Here is a 27024-nt window from a genome sequence, read left to right on the forward strand (position 1 = left end):
ATTTTAAATTACACAAAATTTTAAAAATCATTAAAGAGGCACCTAGGTGGCTTGGTCGGTTAAGCATCTGCCTTCAGCTCAGGTCATGATCTCAAAGTCCTGGGCTCGAGTCCCCCATCAAGCTCCCAGCCAGCAGGGAGCCTGCTTCCCCCTCGCCTTTTGCCCTCCCCAACTCATGCTCTCTTTCTCTCTCAAATAAATAAATAAAATATATTTTTTTAAAGCATTAAAAAAAGAGTTCTACAGTCATAGAAACTTGAAAAATGGTAGAATAAGCAAATCTAAAATAAACTTTTTACTGCAAAACTTATGAATCTTTGGGCGCCTGGGTGGCTCAGTGGTTAAGCCGCTGCCTTCGGCTCAGGTCATGATCTCAGGGTCCTGGGATCGAGTCCCGCATCGGGCTCTCTGCTCAGCAGGGAGCCTGCTTCCTCCTCTCTCTCTCTCTCTGCCTGCCTCTCTGCCTACTTGTGATTTCTCTCTGTCAAATAAATAAATAAAATCTTAAAAAAAAAACAAACTTATGAATCTTTAATATAACATTATCTGTTGTTATCTACTAAGCCTGGTATGTTCCAAAGTTCTTTGACCCCAGAACCTTTTTCAATGGCATCGTTATTCATATCTTGAAAAACACAATGGAAAACACTGCTTTATAGCTACATCTTACATACTCTAAACCATTCAGTGATCATACATTATATCCTCTGATATGGCCTTTCTTCTGGGCATTGAAAAATGTATCTTTAAATTCACTCCTGTATGTGATGTGAGAAAATCAGGCCCCAGAACATCAATTATTCTTTTTTTAAAAAACCTATATGCAGAAAAATCTACAAGCTATAAAAAATAATAAAACACACCATTTTTATAAAAAACCCCTATGGGATCGCTTTACCATTTTAAAGACAGTAATGTATTTTGGGGGGTTTGGGGGGAGGGGGTTAAAAAAAAATTAAATTTCCAGATCTCTTTTAAGTCTCATACCTATTAATCTGATGGCAATTTAGACTTTAGAATCAAGAGAGTATTAGAGGTTACAGCTGAAGGACCCTTACAAGTATTCTTCTTGTTTCTGTTCTTCTTGACAGAGGTACACTTAAAAGTCTTTCATCTACTACTTTCTTAAAACTTTTTGGCAAACAAACTTCCTAAACCTCAATTTAAGGGTTTCATAGAAAGATTTCTTCAAATCCAAATTCAATCATCCATTATACTTCCTGCTTGTTACCAACTGCTCTAAAACTTTTCAGCAAAGAATGATTAATACCATCCTAAGTAGTTTCTCTTCAGAATATATATATTTATGTTTATAAATATAGTTTATATTTAAATATAAATAAAATTATATTTTATATAAATAAAATAGAAATTTTATACAAAATCTCACCTTTCTAATAGGTAAGTCCTTGATGAAGTCCATCACAGCTTGTCTGCTGGGGAGAATTTGGTATTGTCCATTTGGTTTATTCTTATCACTGCATACTTTTGCTAACATTGTATTTGGGGCAATTCCTTAAAAGAAGAACACTCTGATGACTCAAAGAAGGTGACATGTATCATTTTAAAATATGAGATGACAATACAGAAATAGTGAATGTAGGAAGTCCAAAATGATGACAAATGATACTTTAAAAATAACAACCGATAACTACCTATCTCCCCAGGGCTCGATATGATTTTAGGAAAAGGAATTGTATTAGTCACTGTGGCAGCAGAAATGAAGAATATTTAAATCTCCATGGAATTTTAAAGTCTAAGAGTAATGTCAGTGTTTAAGTAATATTATTAGTTTACAGACCATCTTTAGTTGTAATACAGGGTTGATTTATAGAAAAGATCCAGAATATAATTTAGGGCGGATGTTCACTCTTTGAAAGGTCTTTTGTATAGATTACCCAAGTAAAGAAAAAAAAAATCAAAGATTCCAGGTTACATTATATTTAAAACAATGATAGTAAAATATATGCACTGTTTTTATTATGTTTATTATGTTTTTATTAAAGCAAATTAATACCTTTTAGAAAGCTGTTTTGAACATTTCTGAGACTCAATGATCAATTAAGATACTTGAAATAGGTATATTCAAATATGATGATTAAATGATTCATTTCAATTTTTATACACATCCTACTAAAATTTGTTACTTATTCTCACACTTTGGCAAAGAAAAAAAAAAAGATTAACCTAATCTTAATGCTAATTTACGGTCCTCATGATGAATATCAGTTTCTATGCTAAGACAGAGTGATACCTTTATGGGTTACTAACATTTGTAAAGCTCTTTTTCCCTTCACCAGCTGGTCCTAGATTGCTATGTTGCTAGTCAGGGCTTCTGTAGGGTCTCTCTTGTAATCCTGGACAGGGTTGAAAAACTTCAAAGGGAAAACTAACAAACTATTACGTACTAAGCCAATTAAAATGTATTGTATGCTTTAAAAAGGATAGCTACATGAGATTTATGATAGTTGTTTTCTTTGAGTTCACAGGCTTTTCTGCTTAATTCCAATTTACCTGTTGCTTCATAGAATTCTGAATAGGTAAAGTCATTAGAAGTTGAATCAAAAAGGATAAGAAAACATTCCTATAAGCTTAATAGCAAGGAAGAACTAATATTACACTTGAATTAGCCAGTCTGAAAATTTTAACTATGGTAGCCACCAAATCAGTTTTCAAGTACCTGCACTGGCTGTCAGTGTTGTTTTTTGCTCAATTCTGAAACGAATTTCCTTTACCACTTCCTCAGCTGATGTTCCAAAAACAATCGAATTTTGGAGTAGTTGAGGATTATTCTGTTCTTCAGAGTTCACTTGTAAAGGATTTCCTTGGGGCTGCAGATCAGGAGGACTATCATCAAAAAGTAGTGGAGAGATGGAACGTTCATGCTCACTCAGTTTATTAGTTTCTTTTCCTGGTTTCTCTAAATTATAAACAGAAACAGTAATTATCATCATTTAAATAAGTATATATTTCACCAATGAGGTTTCCCTACATTCTTTCTAAAGACAAAAGAAATCTAGTTTAGTTTTGTTTCTAAGGACCAAGATCAGAAGTGTTATTTATATTTATTTGTTTAACAAAGAAAATACTGATTCTGAGTTTTTCTTAAAGGAATATTATCTGTTTCCATAGTATACATTTGAAGAGGAAATATCCTATGTAAAAATTGTGAATTTGTGTATCTTACCTAAATTAACTGAAACCTAGAATTGGGCCCAGGGTCATATTACTTTTTTATTTAAAAAGAAAGAAAGCAAGCTTTTTTTTTCCTTTACCCATTAAATTGGAATTTAGGAATGAGGAAAAAGGCATTAAGCCATAAAGAATAATTAAGCCTGAGAATTAAGCTTTGTTTTTAGAGGGAAAAGAACTTTAAATTTTCTTCATTCATGAAAGAAACTTTTCAGATGTTAAAATACTCTCAATATCTTCTTTTAAAAATGCTTATTTTGATTTTCACTTGCTTATATATAAAGTATCACTTTTACTGAAGGCACATTTAAATAAATAGTAATTATTTCTGTAAGTTACACTTCTTTAAATATACAAACTCTTAAGGTCTAATCAGACTAACTATAATAATATGAGTAGGCTACAACCTAATATTACTATTAAAAAATAAAGTAAAAATACTAATCTGGTTTTTACCTCATTTTATTTGCACTTTTCACAGCTGGACTGTAAAATATATTTAAATCTATACCAATACTAAAAATGTTCTCATGAACAAATCCATTAATGATTACTTTCTGGGCTTAATGGAAGAGAAATACAATTTAAATGTATTTATAAAAATTAAGATTAACAACAGAGCTTTCTGATCTCATTTCATAATTTTATTACATATAAATGTTTTCCAAATTGAGGTAAATGCAGAGCCAAAAATTAAATTTCTAGTTTCAAGATACATATAAATGCATATTATTTTAGAAATAAACCCTCCTTCTAAGGAGGGTTTTCTAAAGATAATATAAATAATATGACTAACACCAGATTAGTTTCAAATTATAAAGCACATAATATGAATTCAGTTATAGACAAATGTTTTCCAAATCTGAATTCCCAGGCCATATACAAAATAAGCCTTATTTTCAAACTTAATATTAGCTAATACTTAGGTACTTCAGTTACTTTCATTTTTCATATTCTGGTTTTAAAATGCAGAGCACTGGGGCTCCTGGGTGGCTCAGTAGGTTAAGCATCTGCCTTCACCTCAGGCCATGATCCCAGGGTCCTGGCATCGAGCCCCACTTTGGGCTCTCTGTGGCACGGGGACCTGCTTCTCCCTCTCCTTCTGCCTGCTGCTCCCCCTGCTTGTGCTCTCTCTCTCTGTCAAACAAGTAAAATGTTTAAAGAAAAAATAAAATGCAGAGCATTTCAGAAAGCATTATGGCGGTGGCACAGCTGAAATGGTATTTGCCTGGCCCCCTTTCCCCCATCAGGATGGGTAAAAGTCAAGGTAAAGAGAGCTGTACAAAAACCAAACACCTAGTAAGGCACCTGTCACATTCATAAGCCCCTTCTACAGAGTTATCCTGTGTTTTGTACCTCATGAGTCTACCACAGTACCCTTAGGTGGGTCACTGATGGAATGCTGGAGTAGGAAGCAAAGCATGCAGTCCAGGTTCTGCCCTTATTAGAGCAGTTGCTAAATGGCCCAGTTACCTATTAATCAATCTGTCTACTTTTCTATTTGGCCTGGCTATACAACTAACGCTAAAGTAATTTCTTATCTGCTTTCTGAAAAAAAATATCTTTATAATCCCCATAACTGAGGTGATCAGAGTACAAAACTGAGGTTTCTTATCATCTGAAACACTGGGATTAAAGCATCCCATCTTTATATGGGATATATGGATGGTGAGTGCTACAAGAATAGGGTATTTCAGTGTCTTACACTGCCTCCTGCTCACCATCCAGATTTATATGGCAAAATAAACATAATAACAATTATTTTATTTGCTTATAGACAAAATAATTAGCACTATTCTTCCAAAGATGGCACCTTTCAGAAAAGGGGAAAACAGCAGAAAAATGGGACTTCAGAAGAAGTTACATCAATTCCCTTCTGTGGCACCAACTCACTGTGGGCAGCTTCCTATGGCATTTGTGAAATCAGATATGCTGAAAAGTCCCACCCACAGGGATTTACACATGAGGGGGGAAAAAAGTTAAAACTACCTTAAAAATACAAAATACAGGAAGAGTAAAGTACATAAGTAATTAAGAGTTCACATCCTTTAAGTGAGTTTGTGCATAGTATAATAAATGAAAAGAACATTAGTAGAGAATAAAAATATTTACCTTAGTCCCAGTGTAATTTTTTCTTTAACATCTTGTGAGCATAATTGTTATAGGAGGTCTCAGAGAGATGCTCTGATATAACAATATAACAATTCCCCCACCCTCTCTTGTGAAAAGTAAGGAAATAAATTGAGATGAAAGCAAACTGACATTAGGCTTTGTGTGCCTCTTCCCCCAAACAATAAAAATATAATACAAAAGATCATTTGCTCTAAGCCTCTGTGTCCAGGAATTATGCCTGTTTATTGATTAATGTTTCTATTAAAGAGAGAGACCTGTGCCTTAGAGTTCTAAATAAGGTAGTGGAGTTGTGATTTGATGTCCGCACTAAACTTGCTCCGAAGATGTGAGCCCCAAACAATGAGTGTCAGAATGTTATGCCATTGAAGATCCACCATTTTTGCTTCAGGGAAAGTTACAGATAGATTTTCTCACCACTGGCTGTCCCCACCTGAAGAAGGCAATGAGTTGTGCACATGAAATACAGCTGTGGGCTGTGAGCAAACCCTCTGTTTCTACATTTTCACCCAGATGAACTTTTTTCAGAGGTCCATGACAGCTAAGATATTTGAAGTAATCATACCTCTGACAGAGTGTTGAAAGCATTATGTGTAAATAACTACATGGTTCTCTGACATTATTTTGGATAAGTAACAAAAGGGATCATTCAGAAAAAAAACCTTGGGGTCATGAAACTTCTTTATCAGTGTGTATAAAAGAATCACAATAAGGTCTAAGGAAGAGTTGGGGTCATTAATTTTGGCAAGGTTGAAAATAGTCATAATCACTGTGTAATCAGATCATAGATCATTTTGAAAATGAGGGGGGAAAAAACCACACAATGTTTCGATATATTTGAGACTTTTTAAAAAATCTAATTCCTTTTAACAATCGCAACAAAAGTCCACCTTAAATAGATAACCTCCTCAGATTCAACACAATCCAACCTTTCCTTAGATCTTCAGAAAAGAACTGCTATGAAATTACTTTACTCAATGGTTCTGCAGATTCTTAAACTCTAGAGATTTAACAATCTCATTTGGTTTAAAAGTGATTTAAACCAATCTCTTTGGATTAAAAGTTACAAATTTAACTTAGAAATTCCACTGGTATACTTTAAGTTCCTGATTTTTCATTTTGAATACTTTTTCATTATAAAGGTATACCTAGTTCTATCACCTATGCATGCTAATAAGTTAATTGGGTTAATTCAAAGGGCTTTTTGTTTGTTTTTTAGTTTGATCATTCTAATAAATTGCTTACCATTTTCTAGAGAGTTCCCTGTTTTGATGAAATACTTCCTTTTGTCCTCGGGCCAATTTTGTCTTTCCTGTAAGTGCTTTGTTATATTCAAGTAGGCTTCATCAAGACTCATAGCCATAAAATTGGGATCATAATCAGCAAGTATTTCCTTAACCTTCAAAAGGAACAAAATGATTTAAATTTTGCTGCCAAAGCAAAACCCATAATATAACAGCTGATAAGAAACATTAATATTCGTACTTTGCAACTACAGTAAAAATCCTGCAATCAATAGCTCATGGATTTAGGGAATAAATAATTTATTGCTAGCACAAGTTTGTCCAAAGGCTCGTTAGAATTAAAATAGATCATGAAGGCAGAAGACCATGAAACAGCTTCATCTGATACAATCTCTACTCAGCCACCTTTATCTAGATATAATAAATGACTCAAATAAGTCTCAGACATCATTCTGGTAGGCACAGAAAAAAGGGTTAAGTAACATAATTTAAAGTAACTGGTTAAAAATAGAAATGGGAACAATAGGATCCTGCTCCCCCTCACCTTTTTGTTTATTTTTAAAAGAACTAATTCTTTTTTTCAAAGTAGTCTCCACACCCAGCATGCAGCGCAAAGTGGTGAGTTATTGAACTCAATAACCCTGAGATTAAGACCTGAGCCAAAATCAAGAGTTTGATGCTTAATTGACCTGAGCCATCTAGGTGCCCCTAAAAAGGAATAATCTTACATAAAATACTGCGTTGCTTTAGAAAGTAGTTCTATTTTAATTAATTATAAATATGCACATAAAACTCTACTCAAGACATACATTAATGCATGTATCCATTCAGAAAACAAAGCTCAATTATTGAAATTTGGAATGGAAAAGATGACAAAATCTACAGTGGAAGTCTGTGACTACATTAAATGACAGGGAAAGTCTGGAGCTGCATCTTGAGATAAATAAAAACATCAGAATTTCCATATGATTCCAGAAACACCATTTATGTAAGATAGTTTCATTATACAAAACTATAAATGTTTCTAACCACTGAAGTATTAACTGAAATAGGAAATAGTTGCCAAAATAATATATACATATTTGAAAAACGTATTTGTTGAATTATGTTATCCTTCCATCTAGTATTTAAAACCTGTCTGCTGTATCATGAGAAAAACCTTTTTTGAAGTTTTATAAAATAAAGCTTTTTAGCTTAATTTGATTATGAACAGCTGAGTCAAAGGTAATTTTAGAAAATGGTGATATAAAACTTGGCCAAGCTTTACTCAGAAAGTACCTTAATTAGCTTTGTTCTTCTGGAAGAAACCAATTTTATAATGTACTCAAATGGAATCTTTCTAGTGAAAATGAAACTCTGGAAAGTCTGTAGTTGGCAGACAACGAAGATTATTCTGAATGAGAAGTACTCCCTAGAGACATGGAGTACTCACTAACTTCCTTTTCAGAGGATACTGCTTGAAGAACAAAAATAGACATGTTCCAGTAAAACTCAAGTACTTAGGTTCCAACAGTCAAAGCTGTTCCATTCTTTTGGAAAAAATAAAAATGGGTCTCCTTAAACTTTTTAAACCAAGTCATACATATTAATATACTTAGAGTCAGTGAATTTGTGCTGTAGTTCGTTCACACGTAACAACCCATTTGCTATCTGCAAATAAACTAGTTAGATCCTGCTCGAATTAGAGAAAGGTTTCTTCAATTTCTGTAACAAGACAGAAGAGAACTAAAAACAATTTAGCTCTCATTATCATATTGTCAGAAGTTTTACTGAATTAAAGCAGGAAAAAAATTCCTTCTTACAAGGTCTCTGAAGGATTTTCAAACTTATTGAAAGCCCGTAATATTTGTGGTTAGCATTTTATCTCTTTCTCATTAGGAATATGGTAAAACAGATAAGCAGAAACCACACTGGAATGTGGTTCCCCCTTCTACCATCCAAGTACTAACCAGGCCTAACCCTGCTTAGCTTCCAAGATCAGAAGAGATGGGGCGCATTCAGGGTGGTATGGCCGTAGACTGGTTCCCCCTTCTTTACCACATTTTCAGAGATAGGCAAAAAGTACTTGCTGCCACAGACCGTTTTTGAAAGAATGAAAAAAACCAGAATTTTTTAAAAATTTGGGGTGCATACCATTCCAGTTTGGGGAGGTTTCATTTCTAGAGTACATGAGGTATAATACAAATAAGAGGAGTGAATCTAAATGATAGTAAGGGTTAGGCCATAGATTTTTAAGGGTTTCAATTCAGACAGCAGTCTTTAACACAGTGCATTTTTTTACAGAAGTCTGAAACTGTTTGATGCACTATTCTAAAATTTTAACTGATGATATGTTTTAGCACTAGCTAAATGATAGTCCAGTTATCAATAACAGAGAAAATCACAATTTTCATATATGACAATTTAGGCAATTTTACTGAGTAATCAAATCTTTATATTTCAGATCCTTTTCAAAGTAAGATGATTCCCTTTTTTCCTTGATTATTGGTCTCTCAAACATTAAAGGCTCATAAGCATCTTCACTAGACTGTGAGGCAAGAAAAACAGCTAAGATAATGGAATTTCATTACTGTCTAAAAACATTTATTATTATTGTGAATAGAAAAATTTATTCACAAAAGAGGTTGAAATTAATGACGAGTAGATTATGTAAATTATAAATAGGTAATTCTAGAAAAACAGTATATTGCATATTAAGAAAAAAAAACACCTACAGTTAATACAGATTATAATTAAGGCAATTTAAAGTTTTCCAGGTAGATAGTTTTCTAAACAGATGAAAAAATATGTGCAAGAGCAAAGATCTGGGAAATAGGAGGGTGTGTTCTGTATACTTAGCTCAGTTTTCAATATATGAACTGAAGAAGTGGTAGGAGGTAAGACTTAAAGGGATAAACTAAGGCCAAATTCTGACGCACTAAGTCATTTGGGCTTGACTCTGTAGGTGACAGGGAATCAGTGAAAGGCTGTAAGTAAGAGTGCTTCATCAGACTTACCTCTGTACTCACAGCTTTGTATTTGTCAAAGTTTGGGGGCACAATAATAAGCTGTGGGCAGAGTCTTTTAGCAATAAATCCTGGCATGGCTGCACGAACACCAAACCTCCTTGCATGGTAATTCGAAGTAGACTGAAAGAAAACGGACCACATGGGAAAAAATATACAAACGTAAATGGGCATACCAATCAATGAGTTCATAAGAAACACATTACTGATGTGCATTTTCAACTCAAGGACATCTGTCTTATAGGCCGCAGTCTCGAATCAAGCTTTGACTTTATTCTATCAAATGGTATTACGATACCATGACCCTCTCTCTTACAATATGTCTCCATATTTATGATGCCAGGTAATAAACAAGACTAAAAAGAAGGTTCTCTTACATTTCCAATTAACTAAACTTCATTAGCTCTAAGGCATACCTGTAATATAGTATATATCAAAGTTTGGATGATAGTAGGTGATGTTACATGAAAGTAATAACTATAAAGTAATGTTATATATAGTACAAGTAGTATGGATATTAAATGTAACAGTCTAGAAAGTAATAGCATGGTATAATAGTATAGATTTGGAATTTGCATTTGAAATTTTTCATTTGGAACCAAAGTCAAAGGTTCTATTAATTGTCAGCTAAATTAAATGTCAAAAAAATGAAGTGATGAAAGCTTAAAAGAGCTTTTAAAATTAAATTTTATTTCTTAAGGCTTGAATATACATTTTGGTGAAAACATTTTCAGTAGGAGATGGAACTAAAAAATTATGAAAGTAAGAAGGAGAACATTACTTTTTTTTTTTTTTTAAGATTTTATTTATTTATTTGACAGACAGAGATCACAAGTAGGCAGAGAGGCAGGCAGAGAAAGAGGAGGAAGCAGGCTCCCCACTGAGCAGAGAGCCAGGTGCCGGGCTTGATCCCAGGACCCTGGGATCATGATCTGAGCCGAAGGCAGAGGATTTAACCCACTGAGCAACCCAGGTGCCCTGAGAACATTTCTTTAAAATCCTGTTGATACCACAATACCACTTATAAAATTTTTTTTTTAATCACAAACAAAATCTTTGAAATCTCAAGTGAAAATTCAAAAAAATGTAAAATAATCTATCACATGAAAGGATTACTTCAGACTAGTATCAATTTGCCATTAGTAGCTTTCAGATGGCATTTTAAAAATCTTGATAGTACTCAAAACTATGCCAATCTTTGACAGTATTCTGGGAGAGAAGATGCAGATGGGACTAGAAAGACAAATCAATGTTTTAAATATAAATAACTCTAATGGAATGGATATGAAAGCTAGTAGGTTTGTGGTAGATTGTAAATCACAGCCACGATACTTTATAGTTCCTCCTATTCAAGGGTGGGTTCCAGTCCCTCATACCAAGTGACTTGTACTGTGACTTGTTTTGACCAGAAGGATATGAGGGAGTGACATTGTGAGTCGTGAAGCCTAGGCATTATGAAGTCTGTAACTTCAGCCTTTGCTTCCTTGGGGATCCAACAACTATATAAAGGTCTTGGGTTAAATTGCTAAATGATGATGTACTATGCGGAGAGGGAAAAGCTCATCGGCTGGAAGCCATTCCAGCCACCTTGGCTGAAAGGCCAAGTGTGTTAATAAAGCCATTTTGGATCCTTCAACCCCAGCTAAATAACTGTAGCCAACCCTCGGTAGAGTAAACATCCCCAGTGTGCTCTGCTCAAATTACAGAATCATGAGCAAACCACTAAGTACTTAAAGGGGTTTGTTATGCAGCAATAAATAACTGCTAAGGATCTATGTTTTGACTATGAGTACTAACTTAGAATACTTTGAAGATCCATCAAATTATTCAAAAAAGAATTCTGGGGGCGCCTGGGTGGCTGAGTCTTCAGCCAAGCTTTCAGCTTGGGTCATGATCCTGGGGTCCTAGGATCGAGCCCCACATCAGGCCCCCTGCTTGGCGGGGAGTCTGCTTCTCCCTTTCCCACTCCCCCTGCTTGTATTCCCTCTCTCCCTGTCTCTGTCTCTGTCAAATAAATCAATAAATAAAATCTCCTAAAAAAAAAAAAAAAAACAACAAAACTCTGACTGTAATAGACTGAAATAATCAAACATATACCATCACTACCATTAATTTGTAAATACACTTTTATGAATTTAATAGAACAAAAGCAAATTTATTCCAAATCTCATTAGAAATGAAGTCTGTTAGTTGAGTATACAAAAGGGGTAATCTTTGTTTAAATATGGCAAATAATCATTCTGAATTTGGAAGAAATAATTTTTAGGGGGATATAATTCATAGGAAGAAAAATATTTTGCAAATCTAGCAGCGGGTTTAGCTTTAAAATATATACATATGTACACAAAGATAATTTCACATAAATATATGGTGGTATATATTCTTTTTGTTTGTTTTTAAAGATCTTATTGTTTTATTTGACAGAGAAACAGTGAGAGAGGGAACACAAGCACAGGAAGTGGGAGAGGGAGAAGTGGGCTTCCTGCAGAGCAGGGAGCCTAATGTGGTACTCCATCTCAGGACCCTGGGATCATGACCTGAGCCGAAGGCAGATGCTTAATGACTCAGCCACCCAGGCGCCTGGTGATACATATTCTTAAGAAGATTAAATACATTTTTTCAAATATCGGCTGATGATTTGTAGGAAAGGGGAGTAGTCTTTCAGTAAAGATTTTTTAGAACCTGGATTGTTAGTTGCCAGCATACCTATGGGAGCAGAGATGATGAACAAATAGATAATAGTTTTATAATAAAATAGTAACTCAGTAGGAATTAGGTTTATAGCTGTCTAAAGCATTGGAAGGAGTTAGAAAGAGGGAAGAACTCTCCTTGTTTCTCTTATATGTTTTTTAATATCAAAATCCATCTATTCCAGGGGCCATTATTAGTTCCCCACACATTTTTAGCCACATGTAGCAATCCTGGCCATCTTTTTACCTTTCGGTGGTGATAAGGAAGAGCAACATGGTAATCAGAAAAGCAAAGGTTCCAAATCATAAGGAAGAATTAATTACAGCAGTATTCTAATAAAATATACTACCCTAGAACTAAAGTTGGCAAAACTTTTCTGTAAATGTCCAGATAGTGATAGTAATTACTTTGAGCTTTGCAGATCATATAGTCTCTGTTGCAGCTACTCAACTCTGCTCTTTTAATACAACAAACAAATAAATGGGTGTGACTGTGTTCCAATAAAATTTTATTTACAAAAAAAGACTAGATTTGGCCTGCAAGCCATTGTTTGCAAACCTGCTTTAGGGTAACACTTCCTTTTCTTTCATCTCCAATTCCCTTTTTACTGAAACAGTTACTTAAGAAAAAATACAGCTTGCAATAGAAAGATATAATGCCACTCTACTACTCACCAGGCTTGTAACTTTGGGGAAGTTTTTAAGCACCTCTCTGAGTTAGTTTTTTGTCGTCAAATGGAAATAAAAATGTGTACCTCAAGAGATGTTGAAAGGATTCGGTAATTGAGCACATATAAAGCACAAAGGAAAATGCCCAGCAAACTTGTAGAGCTTACTAAAGGCTTCTCCTTTCGTGAACCACTAAGGCTTACTCAAATATGTTAAGGCTTACTCAAATATGTTATGAAATTTCCTTTTTGCCTTTGATCTTTACCTACTTACCAACATACTCATTGATCCTACAGCAATGGGTTTATCCTTCAATTCTGGATTGTCTCTCATTTCTACAGCTGCATAGAAAGCATCCATGTCAATGTGTACTATAGTATTGTTCAGATCCCGGCTCTGTTCCAACTCCATTGCAAATCTGTCAACCTTAATTTTTAAAAAATTAACACATTTTGAATCAACATGCTATTGAAATAGCACCAGTCATAACATTAATCTCCCTTTTAGTAAGTATCTGTCTCTGCCTGTCTATCCACCCATCCATCCATCTACCCTACCACCCACTATCTATATATACTTGACTATTTTTTATGAAGTCTGATAATTTCTTCTATTTTCATTAAGACATGCAGTTAAGTCTCAAATATCATGCACTACCAATATGAATAAATTAACTGCTCCAACTGCTTGTATCAAATGATTCTGCTTTATAAATCTGAAGACCAACTTATTGTAAATAAAAGCTTCTGTTTAGGTAAAATAAACAACTCTCATTTGACTCATAACATTAACGTCAAAATAGAAACAAAGGATGTACAATGAAAGATTATATACTTCTTTGGCATATTATGTTTATGCTGAATAGTATCATAAAAGTGAATATACCAACCACAATGTAAACATTCCCTCTGTAGAACTGCCTTTATGGGGTTAAAATTTTGTATCCATTAGTCAATACAAATCAAAATTGAAAATTCAAGCTATAATTTATTCTTTCATGAAACACTTCAATTTATATGTCAAATATAACAGTGTAGAACCTTAATCTTTAAAGCACTTTTTTATCTCTCTAGTGAGAAAGCACTGGATTGATAAGAATAAAGGGAAATGAAAGGAAGTAAAAATAACCAAAGTAGGGCAGTAAGAAAAGGGTTTATGTAACAGACATACACATTTTCAAGTGTTCCTTTTTTGTGGCCTCTACTCTAGAGGCTGAGGAAGCTAAATATGTTTCGCAGCTTTCCCTGCAGCCAAGGGTGGCTGGCTGTGTGACCATTTTGATCTATGATCACTTTGAATAAGTTGGAATACAGAAAGAGCACGGCAAAGTGGCTGGCACATGGTACAAGTTTAATGAATGTAATCTATGACTAAAGGATCAATGGACAGTGTAGAACAAAACAATAAAAAACAGAGGGGAAGAGAGCCAGATACATAAGCAAGTGGGGTGAGCTCTGGAATGAAAGCAATTTCCATTATGTGGCGATCTCTGTAGCAGTTTTTCTCAAAAATGGAGAGTTACAGGGGTATAATTTGGCCTTTTCTCTTTGTTGGACTTCAACCTTGCTTCCATTCTGCAAATTTTTTTTCATGGCCTTCCTTCTTAGCATTATAGTGGAACTAGCTTCCCACTACCTGCAGGTTAAGCCTGCAGCTTCTCTTTTAGAAATAATCACCCTGAATCCTATTTGTCTCCAGTAGCCACAGTGAGCTTCTAGAAGGTCTGCTCCTGTTTAGGCTGTAACTCATGAATAGCCTGGGGTGCTTGGTACTTTCTTCAGGCTGTTCCTCTGTCCACAATGTCCGTCTGAGTTCTTTCATAAAGTCTTAAAGGGTCAGCTAGATATCTCTCTATAGCTGAATTACATCTCTGTCCTCCATGCCACAGAATTCAATGTTCTTTACTTGTTTTCCTGCTCTTACTATGCACTTACTGTATTAGATACTAAGTTATGAGTTCCACCAGGAAAAGGACCTCATTTGCCTTCAAATTCTTTCCTTATCAGACAGAAAGAGGTGAGACTCGTAGAATATATATATATATATATTTCTGCTTCAGAAAGAGAAGGTAGTATGTGTAGAAAAATATTGGAGAAGGTTGGTCTCATGCAGTGAGACACCACTCTTAATAAATGGAACTTTTCAACACTACTCCAAACTATTATCCAGATTCAAAACAACTACTTCTTCCAGTACCTCAATTGTAAATTAGAGAATAGCACCCTGACATTAAAAAAAAACAAAAGATGTAAACAAATCATGGAGGCTAATGAAAACAAGGGTGGATTAAAAACTATTATATGTTAATCCAGAAAATATACCTAAAATATGAGTCAATTGAGAATAAGGGAGTAGCATTTGAAGTATCTTAACCCATAAATACTGGAAAGGAAAAAGATAATAAATAGAAAGCAAACCAAATGGAAAAAAGTTCTCCTTAGCCCATATAATAATTCTGTGACAGTTTCTTCAGCAATCTATTATCTTTTCTGTGCTTGAAGTGCAAGTACAGTTGCCAAAAGGAAACCTCCCCACTGAGTGACTCACACATTCCATTTTCCTCTACTCTCATTAGTCATTCTTGTCTAAACACTTTTTTCTCTGCATCTACCAAATGCACATCACCCTGCTTTTTTCAAATTCCTTCTACTGAAATCTTCACTAATGTTTTCCTTTCTTCCACTTTCCCTTCCAGATGACTTTCAAGTTCTGATCTGAGCCTCTAACATATATTTTATCCCTTTTGCCATGGTTCAGAACCATGGTTAAGAATAAGAGCTTCTTGTGGGTTTCAGCTCTGACACTTATTAGCTGCATGATAATGGGCAAGTTAACCCTCATTCTTACTTGTTTCTAAATTTGGATGAAACCAACCCCCAAAGGTTAAAGAATTAAAAGGGGTACTCATGTAATGTAGTTACCCAGGGATATGGAAAGGGCTTAATTATATAACCTATAATTTTAGAAATAGAAGTGACATTTATTGAGTATATCATATGTGTTATACAACATGTTAAGTACTTCTTATGTTAACTCGTTTAGGGGTCAAAGTAATTCTGAGTTACTAATTATTATTCTCATTTTAGAGAGGAGAAAACTAAACCTCAATAAGATGCAGTAATCTGTCTTAAGCCACACAGCTGGAAAATCTTAGCAGTAGACCTGTAAAGCAAGTTGCTCCAAAGGCTGTGCTCTTTCCATTATTTTATGATGCTTCCCTAAAATGGATCTTAAAAAGTCTTTAACACTCAAGTTCCAATAGTGTGTTTTATATCAACATTATGTTTTATTTACCTTTTAAAAATCCCCTTTTTTATTACATTCAGGAGATTATTTCAGAAATACTGTTTTTTAGTTTCTTAACTTATAATTACCCTAAAAATTATTCAGGAAAACTGAGTTCATAAAAACAATTGTTAAAGTGGTCAAGATGCACTGATTTGCTGCGTAGTTGGCATTTAATACAACATGGATGGCTGTCTATTCAATTTATGACCCCATGTTATAACAAGATGTTTTGGCAGCTATAAAAATGATTGCATCTTTAGCAAGTCTAATGAGGATAGGGCGGAGAGGAGAATAGGTTCTGAATAAACTGTGGGAGTTCATGCCGACAGAGGTTAGTTACCACATCTTGACTAGCAATAATAGTTCCTACCATCACAGTACACATAATAAAATCTATTATTTGGAAATTGTATGACTCTAGAATAGAATGCATTTCCTATGAAAACCTCTCTTTTTCTCAGATCTTTTTGATTCCTTGGAATTTCCTTAATCCTCTCCCATTTATACAATTTCTTTTAAAGGAAGTTCAACAAATGAAACAATTTAACAATCAACATAGAACATATTTCCTGCCACTCCCTTTGCAAAAGATGTCAGAGAGTCTCCCCAGAAATAGTAAACTAAAATTGTAACAAAATGTGAAGATCTGTTATACAGTATAAGGTATTTTCTTTTTTTTTTTTTTTAAAGATTTTATTTATTTATTTGACAGAGAGAAATCACAAGTAGATGGAGAGGCAGGCAGAGAGAGAGAGGGAGGGATGCAGGCTCCCTGCCGAGCAGAGAGCCCGATGCGGGACTCCATCCCAGGACCCTGAGATCATGACCTGAGCCGAAGGCAGCGGCTTAACCCACTGAGCCACCCAGGCGCCCGTATAAGGTATTTTCTAATCCTTCAAATTATTAGTATATTTAAGGATATGAACTTTAAAAAGAGTCAATAGCAAAAAGTTATTTTATTGCATGATTCATATGTATTTTATCTTTAAAACTTTATTACAGATATTTGTGTAGATCAATAAAACTTACCAAAAAAGAAGTTCTAAAAATAAATTGCCAAGAATTAATATCAATTTAAAAACAATATTATAGACAGATGGGATATTATCTTGTTGAAATGATGCTCAAATTTATTTGAAAGAAACAACATATGAGAAACAAAATTTTTAAAGAATGATAGTGAAGGAGAATATTAAAGTATATTATTATCATTGAATAACTAAAATTGCATGGTACTGATATAGGAAAAGATTCAATTGAATAAGAGAGAGAATCCAGAAACGAATCCAAATACAATGAGAATTTCGTATATGGGAGTACCTCACTTCAATTCAGTGGAGAAAGGACTCAAGAGTCAATAAATTCTGTTGGGACAAATGAATCACCATTTAGAAAAAAATGATACTATTAGGGAAAATGTAATATTCACCATTTAAGAAAAAAAGTACTTAACACCTTACATTAAAACAAATTCTAGGTGGGTTTGGGTGGCTCCGTCAGTTAAGCCTCTGACTCTTGATTTCGGCTCAGGTCATGATCTCAGAGGCATGAGATTGAGCCCCATGTCTCAGTCTTTATGCTAGGCAGAGAGCCTGCTTAATATTCTCTCTCTCTCTCCCTCTATCCTTCACCCCTCCCCTCTCCCTCTCTTTACCTCTAAAACAAAACCAAAAACAAACTCAAAATGGACTAAAAACAAGCAAAATTTAGAAAAATACTAAAAGAACCTATAGGTTGCTTGTAAGGAATAATTTTCTATGCTTTCAATACAAAAGCCAAGAAAAAAAAAGTTTTTCAATACTGCTGTTTTGATTACATAAACATTTAAAACTGTATAGGAAAAAAAACCCCTGCATGATTAAAAGGCAAACAACATATTGGGGAAATATTTACAGCAAATGGCAGAGGAAAAAAATCTTTAATTTATAAGATGTATTAATCAAGAGAAGGATATATAAACTCCTCTAGAAATGCAGGCAGAGGATACTATTTTGGACTGCTCATTGAACCCCCAAATCCATTCTCTCATGCTTTCATAGATTTATATCTGGGCATATGGCCACCCAGCTGGAAAATATTCTGTACAGCTTCTCCTGCAGTTAGGTGTGGCCATGAAACTTAAATTCTTGTCAAAAGAATGTGAGCTGATGTAATATGTGCAACTTCTCTTTCACTTGTTGAATAACAAATTACTCGCCTTTCATTTTTTTTTCCCCCTCGCTCTTTCTTCCTTACTGGGGGCTGAAATATAGACTAGAGATAATCCCATTCTGTCAATCCAGGTTAAGAATAAATAACACTTAGGGTTAGAACAACCCGAAGTAGAACCGGGGTCCCAAAATTACTATGGTGAGCAGAACCACCCTATCAGCTGAGACTACTTACTATTACATGAGAAAGAAATAAACTCTTATCTGATTTGAACCGTTGTATTTTGGAGTATCTTGTGACAGTAACTTAGCCTATATATTAATAGAATAAAAAAGGCAATTCCAATAAGAATGAAATATTAATGGCTAATATGAGAGACACATGCTTTCTCTTTTATTATCTAAGAAGGACACATTAAAATAACCATGGAATAATATTTGGACACTACAAGAAAAAACTAAGAGACTGATAAAATCAATAAAATCTAGTTTTAAAAACAAGTATGTCAAAAATGTAAAACTGTAATCATCTTTGGTGAAAATAACAGGACAAGAGTGCAAACATACATAGATAAGAATAATTATCACAAGGTTATATATAAAAAAAAACTGAAACCCTGGTGGGATAAGGTAAATAAATTCTAGTACCTCGATATAGTAGATCTAAATGAATAAAGCACAAAGAGAGCTTTAAAATGATGCACTAAACGATAATTCGAAAGACTGAGGCAAGTGATCTTTTGTCATGATAGCAGACCACTTAACACATAAGTTAAAAAAATTAGTTTACACTCTAGGAGAGTATATATTAAAAAAAGACACATAGTTTGATAAAAAAGACATAAAATTTATGATTTCTGAACTCTATCATGAGAAGAATTGCTGCAAAATATTAACATAGGATAGAATATTAACATAATTTTATCATTATTAATGGTCTAAAGTGCTTTGTTAAATTGAATCAAATTTTGATAGAGGGCAAAAACTGTCTTTTTTAAAAAATATTGTATTTATCTATCTATTTGACAGAGATCACAAGCAGGCAGAGAGGCAGGCGGCGGGGGAAGGGGGGGGGGCGGGGGCGGGAAGCAGGGTGCCTGCTGAGCAGAGAACCCAATGCGGGGCTCAATCCCAGGACCCGATGTGGGGCTCAATGTGGGGCTTGATCCCAGGGCCCTGGGATCATGGCCTGAGCGAAAGGCAGAGGCTTTAACCCACTGAGCCACCCAGGCACCCCTAAAAACTGTCTTTAAAAGTAAGCTTTATACCATGTAATATTACATGACAGATACAATTAGAAAGAAAGCGTATTGAAAGAGTAATATATGTATAACTAGGTTTATTGTTTTTTTTTTTGTTTTTTTTTTTTAGATTTTATTTATTTATTTGACAGAGAGAAATTACAAGTGCACTGAGAGGCAGGCAGAGAGAGAGAGAGAGAAGGAAGCAGCCTCCCTGCTGAGCAGAGAGCCCGATGCGGGACTCGATCCCAGGACCCTGAGATCATGACCTGAGCCGAAGGCAGCGGCTTAACCCACTGAGCCACCCAGGCGCCCCGGTTTATTGTTATTTATGATTGGAAATACACAACACATAATGGAAAATAATAAAATAAAAGTAAACTTTATTAAAAAAAATAAAAATTAAAAGTAAACTTTAGTTTTACTAGCAGAAGCTTGACTACTTTGAGTTGTCCATCTACTATACAATGTCCTGCAGCTTTGCCCTACACAAACCTTCCTCCCAAAATAGTTTTAAATACCAGAGGAAACTCTTGAGTATTTATTTCCCAGGGATGGTGGAAAAGCCAAAAGCCTCCAAATTTTTAGAAGCCTGGTGTTTTATCTTAAAAATTCATGTTCATTTGGCAATCCACTCTAGTTTCAGTACAACACAATTATGTTTTAAATTTCTAATTTAATTAGTTGACATGTTCTTCCAGATCATTTTTGTAAAATTGAAGAAAACATGCCACATTTAACCTGTGGCCTTTTTCTAGCTACAAAATATGTATATAATAAAAAAGAACCATAAGTTTTGGATTAAATACTAGCTCTGAAGCTAGGCAAGTTATTTACCCTAAGGCTCCATTTACTCTTCTGTATAATGGAGGTAACAATGCCTTGGTATGGGGTCTTGATATAAAAGAGTAGAGTAATATTTAACAAAGTATAAGCCTCTGTTAAATTTTATCCCTTACAATACAATGAACATTTACATATTACCTTGTTGTCAGTTATGACTTGACCATGATGCATTTTAACTATCAATTACTGTTTTACCAGCTTTCACTTTATTTAACAACTAAATTAATACCTGTAATTGTGCTTTCCTTAGCTGTTGGCTGGTAATTTGAGCTTTTTGTTGCATCATATTTTCAATTCGTTGGTTGACTTGCTTTTCTTTCTTGAGCTCATTTCCATAAAATTTGGACCCCTATATAAGAAAAAAAAAAAAAACAACAAAGCATAAGAATAGAGTCAGATGGAAAGCATCACTGCCGTACAGACTAGAATTAGAATAACTGAATTCAAAACTTAGTACCACTACTTACTAGGAACTACTAACTAGGAACTTCCACTAAGTGGAACTTAGTACCACTACTTACTAGGAACTACTAACTAGGAACTACTAACTAGGAACTAGGGAATCCTAAAACTACTTAATCTTTCCATGTCTCAATTTCCTTGCCTGCAAAATGGTTTTATAGTTACCTAGAATTATTGAAGCTGTATTTATAAGGACAAACTCTTCAAGATGAGTATGGATATGTTACTCCAAAAATAACAATGTGTCCTAGACAGACAGGATCCATGGGGCATATCCAAGGCCTTAGTCATTTGGGTCATCAGCTATCTCTTCACTTTTACTTAGAAAGTACTTAAGGGGCGCCTGCATGGCTTAGTCGGTTAAGCATCTGATGCTTGATTTCGGCTCAGGTCATGCTTTCAGGGTTGTGAAATAGAGCCCTGTGTTGGGTTCTGAGCTCGGCGTGGAGCCTGCTAAGATTCTCTCCCCCTACTCCCACCTTTTCTAAAAATAATAATAATAAAAAATTTTAAAAATAAAGGATTTTAAAAATTTTAACATTATCCATTAAAGAAAATGTAGACAATCATTCTTAGAAAATTACCTATCATCCCATCACTAAACATAACATCTAATTCTATCCACTTTTCAGGTTGATGGAAATTCAGATTATTTTTACATTATGGCTTTAATGAAAAATGCCGTAATGAACATCATACACACATTTTTACATGGACATGTTTTCACTTTCCATAGGTACCCAGGAGTGGAATCTATGCATGCTAAACCTTTTGAGGAACTGCCAGAACTCTTTTCCAAAGTGGCTGAACCGTTTTACAATCCCATTAGCAATGTATGAAGGTTCCAGTTTTTCCATATCCTTGTCAACATTTGTTACTGTCTGTCTCATAGCCATTCTGGACTACAATAGTGTGAATGGCACCTCAATGTGGTTTTAATTTGCATTTCCCTGATGACTAATGATGCTGAACATCTTTTCATGTGCTTAAGAGCCATTTGTCTATTTATATCTTTTGCCCATTGTTTATTAGATTGTCTTATAAATAATTTGTAAGAATTCTCTGTATATTCTGGATGTAAATACTTTATGAGATAAATATTTTGCAAATATTTTACACTAGTATGTTGCTTATCATTTTCTTTTTTAATTGTGTCTTTGAAGTGCAAAAGTTTTGAAATATGATGAGGTCTAACTTGTCAACTTTTTCTTTTATTGACGGCACTTCTGGTGTTGTTCCTAAGAAATGCTTGTCTAGACAAAAAACATTTGTCTAACCAAATGTCTCAAAGATTTTCTCCTATCTTCTAGAAGTTTTTACCATGTGAGCTCTTACATTTCACTCAATTTTGAGTTCAATTTGTGTATAATAGGAACCGAGGGTCTCAGTTAATCTTTTTTGCATGTGGATATCCAGTTGTCCCAGGTTTATTTGCTGAACAGACTATTCTTCTGCCTTGGTTCTTTTGTCAAAAATCAATAAAGTATCAATACAAAGATTTACTTCTGGACTCTTAATTCTGCTCCATTTTTCAATATGTCTAAGCTTATGGCAGTACCACATTGTCTTGGTAACTATAGCTTTATAGTAAATTCTAAAACAGGAAAGTCAAAGACCACCATGCTTTTCCTTTTCAAAACTATTTTATTTTATTTTTAAAGATTTTATTTATTTACTAGAGAGAGGAAGAGAGAGAGAGAGAAATCACAAGCAGGGAGAGCAGCAGATAAAGAGGGAGAGGCAAGCTCCCCATTTAGCAGGGAGCCCAATGCTTGATCCCAGGATTCTAGAACCATGACCCCAACGAAAGGCAGAGGCCTAACCAACTGAGCCACCCAGTTTGGGTGCTCCAGTTTGGACTATTTTACATGTTTTTCCATTTTCACATACATTTTAGGGTCTGTTAATCAATTTCTGCAGGGGAAAAAAAAGCCCCTGGAAATTGGATGGGGAATTACATTGAATCTGCAGATCAGTTGGGGAGAACTATCCTCTTAACAGTATTAAATCTTCTCATTCTTGAATATGTAATGTCTCTCCTTTTTTTTTTTAAGATTTTATTTATTTATTTGACAGAGAGAGACACAGCGAGAGAGGGAGGTAACACAAGCAGGGGGGTGGGAGAGGAAGAAACAGGTTTCCCGCTGAGCAAGGAGTCTGATGTGGGGCTAGATCCCAGGACCCTAGGATCATGACCTGAGCCAAAGCAGACACTTAACAACTGAGCCAGCCACCCAAGCGCCCCATTGCCTCTCCATTTTTTAAATCCTTGACCTGAGCCAAAGGCAGCGGCTTAACCCACTGAGCCACCCAGGTGCCCCTCCATTTTTTAAATCCTTATCTGCCCTCAATGAATTTTTGTAATTTTCATGGTAAAGCTGTTGCATTCCTTTTGAAATTCCTTAAGAGTTTTTATATATAACATCATGTTATTTGTGAAGAGATAGCTTTAGTTCTTTCTTCCAATCTAAATGCCTTTTATTTCTTTTCATTGCCTACCTACACTGGCTAGAACTTTCAGGACTATGTTGCATAGAAGACATGAGCGTGGGTACCCATGCCTTGTCCCTGATTCTAGGAGAAAAGTGCATTCCTGGAATATATCCCATTTACCCATGGTATATAATCTTTCTTTTATATTGTTGAATTCAGTTTGCTAACATTTTTTTGAGGAATTTTATATTTACAATGATCTATAATCTTCTGCTTGTCTGGGTATGGTGTCAAGGTGATACCGGTCTCATAGAATGAGTATGTAAGCATTACATCCTTCTGTATTTTCTGGAAGGGCTTGTGGAATACTGGTATTATCTCTTCTTTCTTTCTTTCTTTCTTTATTTTTAAAGATTTTATTTATTTATTTGACAGGCAGAGATCACAAGTGGGCAGAGAGGCTGGCAGAGAGAGAGGAGGAAGCAGGCTCCCTGCTGAGCAGAGAGTCCTATGTGGGGCTCCATCCCAGGACCCTGGGATCACGACCTGAGCTGAAGGCAGAGGCTTCAACCCACTGAGCCACCCAGGTGCCCCTTATTTCTTCTTTAAATGTCAGATAAAATTCATCACTGAAGCCATTATGACTCAGTTTTTTGCTAGGGGAGTACAGAGAAGATTTTTAATTACTAAATTTATTTCCTTATTAAAGGTCTATTAAATTTTCCATATTTTCTTAAGTCAGTTTTAGAAAAATTATAAATTTCTTGAAATTTGTCTAATTTATTGGGATTTGTTTTAAAATACTCCAATCTCGAGAGGACTGAGTGGCTCAGTCGGTTAAGCGGCTGCCTTCGGCTCAGGTCATGATCCCAGGGTCCTGGGATTGAGTCCTGCGTGAGGTTCCTTGCTTGGTAGGGAGTCTGCTTCTCTCTCCACTTCTGCCTGCTGCTCTGCCTGCTTGTGCACTCTCTCTCTGACAAATAAATAAATAAAATCTTAAAAAAAGAAATAAATAAAATATTCCAATCTCTACCTCTAAAATTCAGTAGGGAGGGTAACATAGATAAAGCAATATTTACAAAAATGTTGATTAACTATTGGTGGTGGGTGATTATTACCCAGGGATTCACATTAATATTCTAATTTTGTATATGTTTAAAATTTTCTAATAAAAGTTTTAAAGAAGTAAACTGTATTGTTGTGAAGCAGTAACAATTAGAAAATACCCATTAAAGAAGATATTTATGATGAACTTCCTATTCCACCACATTAGAGAAATAATATATTACATAAAATATATACTTTAATATATTAATATATAATTTATTTATATTAATTTAATATTACATTCTATATTTTAATAATATAAATAATTCAATATATTAATACATAAATATATGTAAGGCATATCATGTCAATCAGATGATATGTGTATACTGTTCTATGATTCATATGTATATACAATTGAACCTTGAACATCATGGGTTTAAACCACTTATACATGGATTTTTTTCAATAAATATAGTGTAGTACTATAAATGTATTTTCTCTTCTAAGATTTCTTAATAATATTTTCTTTTCTCTAGCTTACTTTATTATAATATGTAATACATATAATATACACATTTTGTGTTAACCAACTGTTTATGTTACTGGTAAAGCTTCCAGTCAACAGTAGGCTATTAACAATTAATTTTGAGTCAAAAGTTGTACATGGGTTTTCAACTGTGTGTGGGAGAGGGGAAGGGTAAGTGATCCCAACCCCCACACGGTTTATGTGGTAGAGCAAAGTTTTGAAAATATCTAAGATATTCTTGAAAAAGAACAAAGAGCAAAAAAGAACTTGACCTAGCTGTTATCAAGACTTATTATAAAGTACTGTAATTAAGATCATTTCATAAAGATATAAAAACAAATAACCCAGTAGAATAGAAGAAAGCACTACAGATCAGTAAGAAAAGGATGAACTATTTAATAAGTGTTACTGGAACACAGAGAAGAGAGGAAAGATAGGGAAATCTAGGGTCACTTAAATATTCTATTTCTTAACATGAAAACTAACAGCATAGGTTTTATTTCTATTTTTAAGTTTTATGGTCAAAATTCCACAAAAGCCTCAAACAGAAACAGAGTAGTAAACAAATACATAAAACTATCACTGAGATTTCACAACTAATATTTTGCCCAATTTTCTTCATTGATTTTTTAACTGAACTGTTTTAAAGTAAATTACAGATATAATGACATTTAACTATTCTATACAGTATTTTATTATGTATCTTTTTAAAAAATATTTATTTATTTATTTGACAGAGATCACAAGTAGGCAGAGAGGCAGGCATGGGAAGGGGAAGCAGACTCCCTGCTGAGCAGAGATCCTGATGTGGGGCTTGATCCCAGGACCCTGGGATCATGACCTGAGCCTAAGGCAGAGGCTTAACCCACTGAGTCACCCAGGAGCCCCTATTTTATTATGTATCTTTAAAAGTAAGGTCATTGTTGGGCATCTGGGTGGCTGTTGGTTAAACTGATTTCAGCTCAGGTCATGATCTCAGGGTCCTGAGATCGATCCCCATGTTGGGCTCCAAGCCAGGCGTGGAGCCAGCTTAGAGATTCTCTCTCTTTCCCTTCTTTCTGCCCCTCCCCACTGTTCGCCTGTGCTCTTTCTCTCCCCTGCCCAATTTTTTAAATTTAAAAAAATAAAAATAAGGCCATTTTGTAATCATCATAGCATTTACACAGCTAATAAAATTGACAGTAATTCCTTAAAACTATATAGTGTACCTCTCATATCCAAATTCCCTTAAATGTTCCAAAAATATTTGTTCAAACTAAGATCCAGAGTCCATATATTTTGTTTGCTTACTTCATCTCAATTCTTTACTTTTAAAATATATCTCTATGTTAAACACTTAAAATATTATTTTCCCCTCAACTTTTTACTTTGGAATTTCCAAATTTTCCAACAGCTGAAAGAACAGTAGACTAAACATCCATATGTCCTCTCCTAGATTCCTGCTACGTTTAGTTTCTCCCACTACTCCTAGATATAAACACATACACACACTCCTGTATGTGCACTTGCACAACATGCACACACACATACACACACAAACACACACACATACATGCTCCTCTTCCTCTTTTTGGCTAAATCATTTAAAAGTGAGTTGCTATGAATATCAGCATGCGTTTCTTAAGAATAAGGATATTCTCTTAAATTTTACACCTTTCTACATGGATAGTTCATAATATACAAATGAAACAAAAAAAATGTTAGAAGAAACATTTAGGACCTTGGAGAAAAGCTTATGTAGTTGACTAATTCAAGTATGTATAAAAAAAGCAAACAAAATAATTTCTGCACAGGATAAAGTCCCATAAGCGAAGTCAAAAGATATACAATAATCTAATGGAAAACTGTGCAAAGGACAAGAAGAGACAGTTTTCAAAAAAGGAAAATACAAGTGGCTTTTTAAATATATGAAAAGATGTGGGGCACCTGGGTGGCTCAATGGGTTAAAGCCTCTGCCTTCGGCTCAGGTCATGATCCCAAGGTCCTGGGATCAACCCCCCCCCCCCCCATTGGGCTTTCTGCTCTGCAGGGAGCCTGCTTCCTCCTCTCTCTCTCTCTCTGCCTGCCTCTCTGCCTACTTGTGGTCTCTCTCTGCCAA

The 27024-nt window shown here is 34.7% G+C and overlaps 1 protein-coding gene across 9 annotated transcripts in view; it reads right to left on the reverse strand.

Annotated features, from left to right (window-relative positions):
• The window catches only part of POLK (DNA polymerase kappa), a 67729-nt gene that overhangs the window by 15627 nt on the left and 25078 nt on the right, over positions 1-27024 (reverse strand). For 8 of the 9 annotated variants that reach the window (XM_082724944.1, XM_082724939.1, XM_082724945.1 and 5 more), the window contains 6 exons: positions 20685-20804; positions 13204-13356; positions 9563-9694; positions 6568-6721; positions 2681-2920; positions 1391-1515 (listed from right to left, as the gene is read on the reverse strand). In XM_082724944.1, the coding sequence (XP_082581070.1) occupies positions 1391-1515; positions 2681-2920; positions 6568-6721; positions 9563-9694; positions 13204-13356; positions 20685-20804 (924 nt within the window). The remainder of the gene's footprint in view (positions 1-1390; positions 1516-2680; positions 2921-6567; positions 6722-9562; positions 9695-13203; positions 13357-20684; positions 20805-27024) is intronic. The other variant, XM_082724947.1, reaches the window with a different exon arrangement.

The sequence above is a fragment of the Mustela nivalis genome (assembly GCF_964662115.1).
Source record: "Mustela nivalis genome assembly, chromosome: 3".
In the NCBI taxonomy this organism is placed as follows: Eukaryota; Metazoa; Chordata; class Mammalia; order Carnivora; family Mustelidae; genus Mustela; species Mustela nivalis.